This window comes from Diaphorina citri, unplaced genomic scaffold (genome assembly GCF_000475195.1).
Source record: "Diaphorina citri unplaced genomic scaffold, Diaci psyllid genome assembly version 1.1 scaffold666, whole genome shotgun sequence".
NCBI lineage: Eukaryota > Metazoa > Arthropoda > Insecta > Hemiptera > Psyllidae > Diaphorina > Diaphorina citri.
In genome coordinates, this window is record NW_007378099.1 from 1 (window position 1) to 10,110 (window position 10,110).

A 10,110-nucleotide genomic window follows, 5' to 3' on the forward strand; every position below is an offset into this window, starting at 1 on the left:
TCTCTCTCTAGATTTTCATTTAGTTTACTAATAATATTTGGAATGATTCTTTTAGTGCATTCATTTTGTTGTAATTTTTAGACATAAAGTGTGTACACTACCTTACAGTCTAAATATTGTTGTATACAAAAATCACAAATATAACCAAACGTCTACCAAAGTAGCCATCTATCATTTTATGAAAATTATTGTTTATATTTTTTGTTACTATAGAGTTTCTTGGTGGCATGCCTTTAATATTTTATTTTTGTATATTTTTTAATTTTTATTTTGAAATAAAAATCATTGTAGTCTGAGATATGAAAGGTAGATTTACACTTGCTGCTTTTGTACTTTGAAATAATAAAGCGCTTCTCGTTACACTTCTTTATCTCTATTGTCTCATATCTCGATTACTTTGGTTTTCATAATGTAGTCTGAGATATGAAAGGTAGATTTACACTTACTGCTTTTGTACTTTGAAATAATAAAGCGCTTCTCGTTACACTTCTTTATCTCTATTGTCTCATATCTCGATTACTTTGGTTTTCATAGCGAATTCAGCACTATCACTAACCACTCCTCGTACTTGACCGATTAATATCCCCATTGAATTGAGTAAACACACCTTTCTTTGCACTTTGTATTTGATTTGATCGCTTTTAAACTTAACTACTCCCTCATTACCGTAGGCCCCTGTTTAAAACAAAGGTACCTTTCATATTCTTTCAAAGAAGGAAACACGAATAACAATTTCAAACAAGTTAGAATTTAATTTATACATCATAGGTATCTAATCGTTTTATTAGTTCCTTTTATTTTCCCAAAGTAACTATTTGATCAAGTAGAAGTAATATTTGAAACTGAGAACGGCTTTTTATTTTACGTTATTTTTTTCCTTTAAACTTTGAATTAGATATAGCTCTTTTAAAAATTTGCTCTACAAATACATACATAGGTACAAAATGTGGCTTGATATTGCTTTTATTCTGTGACGAAATCTCCAGTTCTTTCAAATGAGAAGTAAAGAAGCACCATAAATCGTGTGGATTTATAACCATGAAATGACCAAAATCAAGAAAGGCTTATCTCCACATTTGTAAGTTCAAGGTGAACCCTTGGGTGGTAATTTTAAAAGAAGACTAATCGTTTTATTAGTTCCTTTTATTTTCCCAAAGTAACTTTTTGATCAAGTAGAAGTAATATTTGAAACTGAGAACGGCTTTTTATTTTACGTTATTTTTTTCCTTTAAACTTTGAATTAGATATAGCTCTTTTAAAAATTTGCTCTACAAATACATACATAGGTACAAAATGTGGCTTGATATTGCTTTTATTCTGTGACGAAATCTCCAGTTCTTTCAAATGAGAAGTAAAGAAGCACCATAAATCGTGCGGATTTATAATTTCATAACCATGAAATGACCAAAATCAAGAAAGGCTTATCTCCACATTTGTAAGTTCAAGGTGAACCCTTGGGTGGTAATTTTAAAAGAAGGGGCTTCAAAAGCAAGTTTTACAGATTGTTGGAATCAAATTTGAAAACTTCCACACACAAATCAATATGTAGGTATATCAAGCCACTTTTGCAAAACAACTTCTAACAGTGAAAAATAAATGAAAAAAATACATTATCTATATCCTTATGATAATGATATGAATATGATGAATCAAAATGACTGTAACATAATACTTGTGATATTAATCTTCATCATAATTATCTTTGATTTTCCGTGTAAGGAAATAAAGTTAAGAAAGAAGGAAATACCTAAATAAAAAAAGAGAGAGAGAAAAAAAAAAAAACATTAAAGCCACAAAATTCTACTTTGAAAATTGAATGTATCCTGAATTTTAAATAGCTAGGGATCAATACATTATTTGAATAAATAAAAAAAGAGAGAAAGAAAAAACATTAAAGCCACAAAATTCTACTTTGAAAATTGAATGTATCCTGAATTTTAAATAGCTAGGGATCAATACATTATTTGAATAATAACAACAACATTTACCTTAAGACCTATATGAATTCACATTACCTGCACAATAAATACCTAAAAAATTTCGCACTGTCAACTCATTTTACACACATATAAATTTAACTCAACCAGTATTTTGTTCAAGTGATAACTGTAAAACCATTTACAGTCGAACCTGGATATAAGAGAAAAAAAAGGTGGTCCCCTGGATTCTCTTATATCCAGGTTCGACTGTATTCCATTATAACTAATTTACAGGTTTTCCAAGTTTTGCCTTGTTAATACCATTCACACCTCATTCACATTTGACTTCAAGTTTTCAAACACACACGTAATATCCCCTATATTTATGTTCAGTATCTTCTTCTCATCCCTAATTACCTATACTTTGTATGAACTTATCTTTTGTTTTTGCTCGGTTACCACCAAGAAACTGCAGTAATAATAACTATCGTAAGAAAAATGGCTCGTTGGTAGAATAAACATCTCATATTTATAATAATTAATTATCAAATTACTTCGGGGTGGCTCTTATTCCTGTGTTGAGATGGTACAGGTGACTAACTCAGTTTAAAAATAAAATACAAGAAAATGATATTATTTTCAAAGTATGTAATAATTTTCCAGGTACATTAAGTTTGACAAGCAAAGTTTCACCGTCATTAATTATCAAATTACTTCGGGGTGGCTCTTATTCCTGTGTTGAGATGGTACAGGTGACTAACTCAGTTAAAAAATAAAATACAAGAAAATGATATTATTTTCAAAGTATGTAATAATTTTCCAGGTACATTAAGTTTGACAAGCAAAGTTTCACCGTTGATCATCCGTAGTTTTCAACTTGACATTCCATCATACACTTCATTTACTGATTACTGCTCTACTACTTTTTACTGTAGATAGCTCGTTAATTTATACTGGCGATCCATATGGACTTTGGTTCACACGAGAATGTCCTTGTTTCACCGTTAAAATGAAAACAAAATGGCTAATTAATTATGTGCTGGTATTGTCAAAATTATTTTGTTTTTTAGGGATGAAGACGTCTTTTTTTCACGACAGGTCCAACGAAAACTAGGTAACATACTTGTAGGTTTAGAATAAAAAAAATCACAATCATCACAATTGGAAAAATCTAGAAGAATAGGTATATTTCTACAGGGTGTCACAACCATATTCATCTTACTAGGATATAAAAATTACTCCGAAAAAATAATATTTCAGACATAGTCACAATCATCACAATTGGAAAAATCTAGAAAAATAGGTATATTTCTACAGGGTGTCACAACCATATTCATCTTACTAGGATATAAAAATTACTCCGAAAAAATAATATTTCAGACATAGATCTTAGAAAATTATGGTACCTACTTGATTTCAGTTTCGATAGAATAGTTTTTGGTTTATTTTTCTTCTTTCAACTGTCTTTACTTTAATTTTTATTGTGTGTGCGTGTGTTTTATTTCATTTACATAAAAATTCTTTTTTTTTTTTGTTTTTAATGTGAAATGTTGTCCAATTTCTCGTTTTTATTTTCTCTGTTTTTGCTGCATTGATTTCTTAGTATTTTAAGTACCTACTTGATTTCAGTTTCGATAGAATAGTTTTTGGTTTATTTTTCTTCTTTCAACTGTATTTACTTTAATTTTTATTGTGTGTGCGTGTGTTTTATTTCATTTCCATAAAAATTCTTTTTTTTTTTTTGTTTTTAATGTGAAATGTTGTCCAATTTCTCGTTTTTATTTTCTCTGTTTTTGCTGCATTGATTTCTTAGTATTTTACTGCAGGAAACAAAATGGAATGCGAAAATTGTACATTATAGCTACAGCATAAAATGTTCTCTACAGTTGTAATATCAAAAAGATGACTTCTCAGTTTATATGATAAGTATTCAAATAATGTATCTAATGCAATTTCTTTTCTAATATCAGTTTATCATCAGCTACTTAAAATTGTGATAAAATTTATTAAAACTACTAACAAATATCGAACAATGAACACCTCGCATATATTACCCGGTTATTCCTTCAAACTATCGACCAAAAAAAGGTTCAATAAAAAACAGTTGCACTTTTTCAGAAATGGATTCCCAGTCAAACTAGACCCAAATTTGCATATCAGTGCAGATGAATTGAAAAATATTGCTGATGTGACCTATGATCCAATACTAACCTATGGAACCTTAAAGAAACCCAGTGTTGACATGTTTATACCAAACTATGTGAAATACAACGGGATGAGGTTGATATTCAAAGGTTATATTATACCTCATGATGACACGAGTCACAGTTTCAAAGAATTTAATGATGTAGAAGAGAAAAGTATACATCCTGACCTTGCAGATGAGACTAGACGTGAAATATTTCTTGTTTACTATCTAGAAGATGATACTGTCAAGATTAATGAGAAGTGTCCTGATACAGCACACTATGGTAAGATTAGTACTCGTAACATTAGTATCTAGACTAGAATATACATAAGTATAGAGGGAAAGATGATGTAGAAGCAAGCATTATCTAATGACCTAATTAGAAACTTAGGAGTAGATTTAGGTGACATTGAATCTCGTCTACTTAAATTACCAATTAAATTGAGTTTTAAAATTAATGTAGATCTTGTACATAATAAATCTGGATTGACGTATTTTAAAATGTAAATTATTCAATTAAAAGCATGTTTGAAGACAAAAGAAAATTATTTCCAGGATTCCAAATAGCTTGGGAGTAATTTCTCTTTTGTTGAAAATGCTTTTTAAAATATTTAAATTACTTACCTATCAATTGCAGATAATTTATTTTAGATAGTTAAACAATTTAGAATGTTAGACAAAATTACATTATGTTTATATTGTACAATTTCTGTAGTCTACACTTTGAATTTTTTCCATCACTTGTTATACTTACAAAACATAATATCTACATATATTATTTATTTTTTCTAACGTCTTGCTACTCCTTGATGCAACCCGTATAAACTTCAAGCCTTTTAGAAGCTCTAGTTTCTAGAATCCCCAGAACGCTACAAATTCTTACTAGAAACATTGATGAACGCATTGATAAATTTAGTAAATACGTTGTCAATGTCCTAGTCTTTAAAAGTAATACCTACCCACTTAAGACAAGAGGATGATAGACCATTAGTTTGTATTCCTATTAGACAGGCACCTTACATAATTGTCAAAACTAACATTTCCATTACTTTGAAATGATCTTCATAACATACTTATGGTTCATCCATTTGAATATGGCAGCAAGGATTCATCTAAAAAGTAGGCTACGTTGCCAAACGTGTCAAAGGTTCAACGGTTGTGTGTGGTCACATAACCTACGAGTCAGTGTCACACTTCCTCAAAGATTTTCTCCATGAAGATCGAGAAGATGTGGATGTGGAGGTTGTCTTCTTGCACAGGTATGTAACTAACAGTGTTCATTTTTTTTTTTATATATATAGGAAAATTTCATAAAGAATAAGGATATAGGAAAATTTCATAAGGAAAAAATAATATTTGGTATATTTCTTTATTCCAAGCGATGAGGATTGCCTATGCCAAGATAAAATGGATTTGTCTTTTCCAAGATTGCTGTGATTGTAATAATAATAAAATACAAGTGATTTTGTTGAATAAAATTCAGAGGTGATTCTGTTTAGACTTATTATATCCTACTCCTACATCCAGTATTAAGAGTTCAGAAATTAGATTTCTACATAAATTACATATGTAGCTTATACCTATCCATTTTATCTTGGTTGAATAGGAAAGATGATATTGAGTTCTTGAGTGAATTTAACTCATTTAACTTATCAAGTTCTTAATGTGTCTCTATGAGTTTATCAGACTGGAAAAGGGGACTTTTTTTAATACGGTTTGTCTTTCGAATAAAATAATAATCAGGCATTTTGTCATAAATAAATCTCTACTGTGATTCCAGGATTTTAATTCAATATCAACTTTTTTGCAGTCTGATGACTTTGCTATAGAAATCTACATACTTTTACTTTACATTTCTTACCATATTACCTCATTCAAAACATTTATGTCTTCCTTCTAGGTTCTAGGACCCTTATGTAAATCCACTAACAAATATGAGGGTTTCAGATGTTTTATGTTTTTCCAATAGTGATTTCCAATGCAATAAATGGGAGTCTACTTCAAAATGTTTTCTCCCTTCTCATTGTTACTTTGTGTGGCTCTCACGATAAAACCAGTAAGCTGGTAGTGATGGAGTGGTAGATTAATTAGATAGTTCTGAGACAGTTATGGTCATTTCCACTCATCACTTCTGTGCCAATAGTATTATGATCAAATCTGAAGTATTTAATAGACCTCTTGATTAAAGATAGTAATAATTAATAATGAAAAATATTGAAAGATAACATTGCCTGATTGTCTGTTTCATTTAATAAATTGTTATTTTGTTGACGTGGGTTTCGTTAATTTGAAATTCTTTTTTGGTCCAAAATGACACACTCAAGAGGTCTATTCATTAAACTTTGAGGTATCCTCGGGCACATTACTGAATCTATCTGAGATTTTCCCCCACATTGAAAAAGTACCACTACTAAAAATCAGCCCCCCTTTTTTACAAAACTTTGCCAAATCAAATTCTCCAATAAACTAGCACTCGTGTTTCACAGAAAAGAACCGGATTTGGAGCTCGAAGGTCTTCTAAAACGGCACTATACAACAGTGGAGTTTTTTCAGGGAACAATGATGAATGCTGTAGACTTAGAAAGAGTGAAGGTACTCCGCCTTAAATCCCCCTCAGTATTCCCCCACTGTATAGAGTCATGGCATTTTTCATTCGAAATCTTGTAGGGTAGATACCATTATGTTAGCAGTGATATGTATACTTCCATTAGTTTGATTTACAGTCTTTATTATCCATTTCCTTTGCCCAATGTTCTAAATTTCTCATTAATATAGTTTTTCTTACCTATGTTTAGAGCTTTTTTGTAGATAATAGAAATTATTCGAGGAACCATATTGAACGTCCTTGGTAGAAAAAATTTTAGAGTCAAAACTGAATGATACCAGACCTATAGTTTTCAAACATGAAGAAGCTCTATCCAAAAGTAAGAAAAAAGTGCAAATCATTCAAAATAGCAGTCCATCCAGATTTATTTTTGAACTTTTGAAAATTGAAACAACAATATGTTACTGATACCATAATACTAAATTTTGCATTTCTAAACAAAGAAAAAAACACTATGATTAAAAGTGTACAACTCGGAATTGATTCAAGCAAGAGTCATAACTTTGGCAAACTCTTCGTATCTGACATGTCCTGTGTTGTTTTCGTCTGCTAATCCAATCAGTTCATCTACTTCCTGGTCCGATAACTTCTCACCTAAATTGGTAAGGATATGCTTCAACTCAACCGAGCTGATATAGCCCACACCATCTTTGTCAAAAACTTGAAATGCCTCCAAGAGCTCCGCTGTACTGTCGACATTGGGGGTGTGGTTGGCCATCAGTTTGAGAAAGGACCATCTTTGTCAAAAACTTGAAATGCCTCCAAGAGCTCCGCTGTACTGTCGACATTGGGGATGTGGTTGGCCATCAGTTTGAGAAAGCTTTCAAAGTCAACACTGCCTACATCATCAGGATCCACTTCCTTGAGTAGATCTTCAAGCTCTTGTTCGGTTGGGTTTCTGCCGATAGCTCGCATTACGGTTCCAACATACTTACTTACAATCTTACCAGAGCCATTCTTGTCAAACAGAGCAAATGCTTCTTTCCATTCAGTGATCTGCTCTTCATCCAGCGTTAGTTTACCTGACAGTGAAACCATTTGGATTGGGGAATGAAATTAATACAATCCGATACAGAGGAAATTGAGAAAATCTGACTGATTTCATGAAATTAATAACATATAAATGCCAACCAATTTATTGGCCAAATGTTCTATGATTCTCAAGCTCGTTAACCTCTAAATTATTTGAATTTTGTGAATTGAATTTTATTAAAACTACTAACAAATATCGAACAATGAACACCTCGCATATATTACCCGGTTATTCCTTCAAACTATCGACCAAAAACTCGAATAAAATAATAATCAGGCATTTCGCCATAAATAAATCTCTACTGTGATTCCAGGATTTTAATTCAATATCAACTTTTTTGCAGTCTGATGACTTTGCTATAGAAATCTACATACTTTTACTTTACATTTCTTACCATATTACCTCATTCAAAACATTTATGTCTTCCTTCTAGGTTCTAGGACCCTTATGTAAATCCACTAACAAATATGAGGGTTTCAGATGTTTTATGTTTTTCCAATAGTGATTTCCAATGCAATAAATGGGAGTCTACTTCAAAATGTTTTCTCCCTTCTCATTGTTACTTTGTGTGGCTCTCACGATAAAACCAGTAAGCTGGTAGTGATGGAGTGGTAGATTAATTAGATAGTTCTGAGACAGTTATGGTCATTTCCACTCATCACTTCTGTGCCAATAGTATTATGATCAAATCTGAAGTATTTAATAGACCTCTTGATTAAAGATAGTAATAATTAATAATGAAAAATATTGAAAGATAACATTGCCTGATTGTCTGTTTCATTTAATAAATTGTTATTTTGTTGACGTGGGTTTCGTTAATTTGAAATTCTTTTTTGGTCCAAAATGACACACTCAAGAGGTCTATTCATTAAACTTTGAGGTATCCTCGGGCACATTACTGAATCTATCTGAGATTTTCCCCCACATTGAAAAAGTACCACTACTAAAAATCAGCCCCCCTTTTTTACAAAACTTTGCCAAATCAAATTCTCCAATAAACTAGCACTCGTGTTTCACAGAAAAGAACCGGATTTGGAGCTCGAAGGTCTTCTAAAACGGCACTATACAACAGTGGAGTTTTTTCAGGGAACAATGATGATGTTATTTTGTTGACGTGGGTTTCGTTAATTTAAAATTCTTTTTTGGTCCAAAATGACACACTCAAGAGGTCTATTCATTAAACTTTGAGGTATCCTCGGGCACATTACTGAATTTATCTGAGATTTTCCTCCACATTGAAAAAGTACCACTACTAAAAATCAGCCCCCCTTTTTTTACAAAACTTTGCCAAATCAAATTCTCCAATAAACTAGCACTCGTCTTTCACAGAAAAGAACCGGATTTGGAGCTCGAAGGTCTTCTAAAACGGCACTATACAACAGTGGAGTTTTTTCAGGGAACAATGATGAATGCTGTAGACTTAGAAAGAGTGAAGGTACTCCGCCTTAAATCCCCCTCAGTATTCCCCCACTGTATAGAGTCATGGCATTTTTCATTCGAAATCTTGTAGGGTAGATACCATTATGTTAGCAGTGATATGTATACTTCCATTAGTTTGATTTACAGTCTTTATTATCCATTTCCTTTGCCCAATGTTCTAAATTTCTCATTAATATAGTTTTTCTTACCTATGTTTAGAGCTTTTTTGTAGATAATAGAAATTATTCGAGGAACCATATTGAACGTCCTTGGAAGAAAAAACTTTAGAGTCAAAACTGAATGATATCAGACCTATAGTTTTCAAACATGAAGAAGCTCTATCCAAAAGTAAGAAAAAGTGCAAATCATTCAAAATACCAGTCCATCCAGATTTATTTTTGAACTTTTGAAAATTGAAACAACAATATGTTACTGATACCATAGAAAAAATTTTAGAGTCAAAACTGAATGATACCAGACCTATAGTTTTCAAACATGAAGAAGCTCTATCCAAAAGTAAGAAAAAAGTGCAAATCATTCAAAATAGCAGTCCATCCAGATTTATTTTTGAACTTTTGAAAATTGAAACAACAATATGTTACTGATACCATAATACTAAATTTTGCATTTCTAAACAAAGAAAAAAACACTATGATTAAAAGTGTACAACTCGGAATTGATTCAAGCAAGAGTCATAACTTTGGCAAACTCTTCGTATCTGACATGTCCTGTGTTGTTTTCGTCTGCTAATCCAATCAGTTCATCTACTTCCTGGTCCGATAACTTCTCACCTAAATTGGTAAGGATATGCTTCAACTCAACCGAGCTGATATAGCCCACACCATCTTTTTTCAGAAAATGACATAAATCAGAAATTCATGTTTCATTTAGAAATCTATTTATGAATTTACAAGACGTTTTCAAGACTAAAATCATATAAATACAA

The 10,110-nt window shown here is 31.5% G+C and overlaps 2 protein-coding genes across 2 annotated transcripts; one reads left to right on the forward strand and one right to left on the reverse strand.

Annotated features, from left to right (window-relative positions):
• Positions 1-3,951: 3,951 nt before the first annotated feature.
• Positions 3,952-4,422, forward strand: LOC113468179 (EF-hand domain-containing protein 1-like). Its single transcript, XM_026824915.1, has one exon. It carries the CDS (start codon positions 3,952-3,954, stop codon positions 4,420-4,422), a length of 471 nt encoding a protein of 156 aa, XP_026680716.1.
• A 2,288-nt stretch (positions 4,423-6,710) lies between these two features.
• Positions 6,711-7,994, reverse strand: LOC103511026 (calmodulin-A-like). Its single transcript, XM_008475734.2, has 2 exons — positions 7,447-7,994; positions 6,711-7,357 (listed from the first exon to the last, which is right to left on the reverse strand). Exons 1-2 carry the CDS (start codon positions 7,748-7,750, stop codon positions 7,197-7,199), a joined length of 465 nt encoding a protein of 154 aa, XP_008473956.1. The 5' UTR covers positions 7,751-7,994; the 3' UTR covers positions 6,711-7,196.
• Positions 7,995-10,110: the final 2,116 nt, after the last annotated feature.

Coding starts and splice junctions, on each gene's coding strand:
- LOC103511026 (XM_008475734.2), bottom strand. CDS start 7,750: ATGGTTTCACTGTCAGGTAAACTAACGCTGGATGAAGAGCAGATCACT. Junction 7,358..7,446: donor TCAAGTTTTTGACAAAGATG/GTCCTTTCTCAA, acceptor TTGACAAAGATG/GTGTGGGCTATATCAGCTCG.
- LOC113468179 (XM_026824915.1), top strand. CDS start 3,952: ATGAACACCTCGCATATATTACCCGGTTATTCCTTCAAACTATCGACC.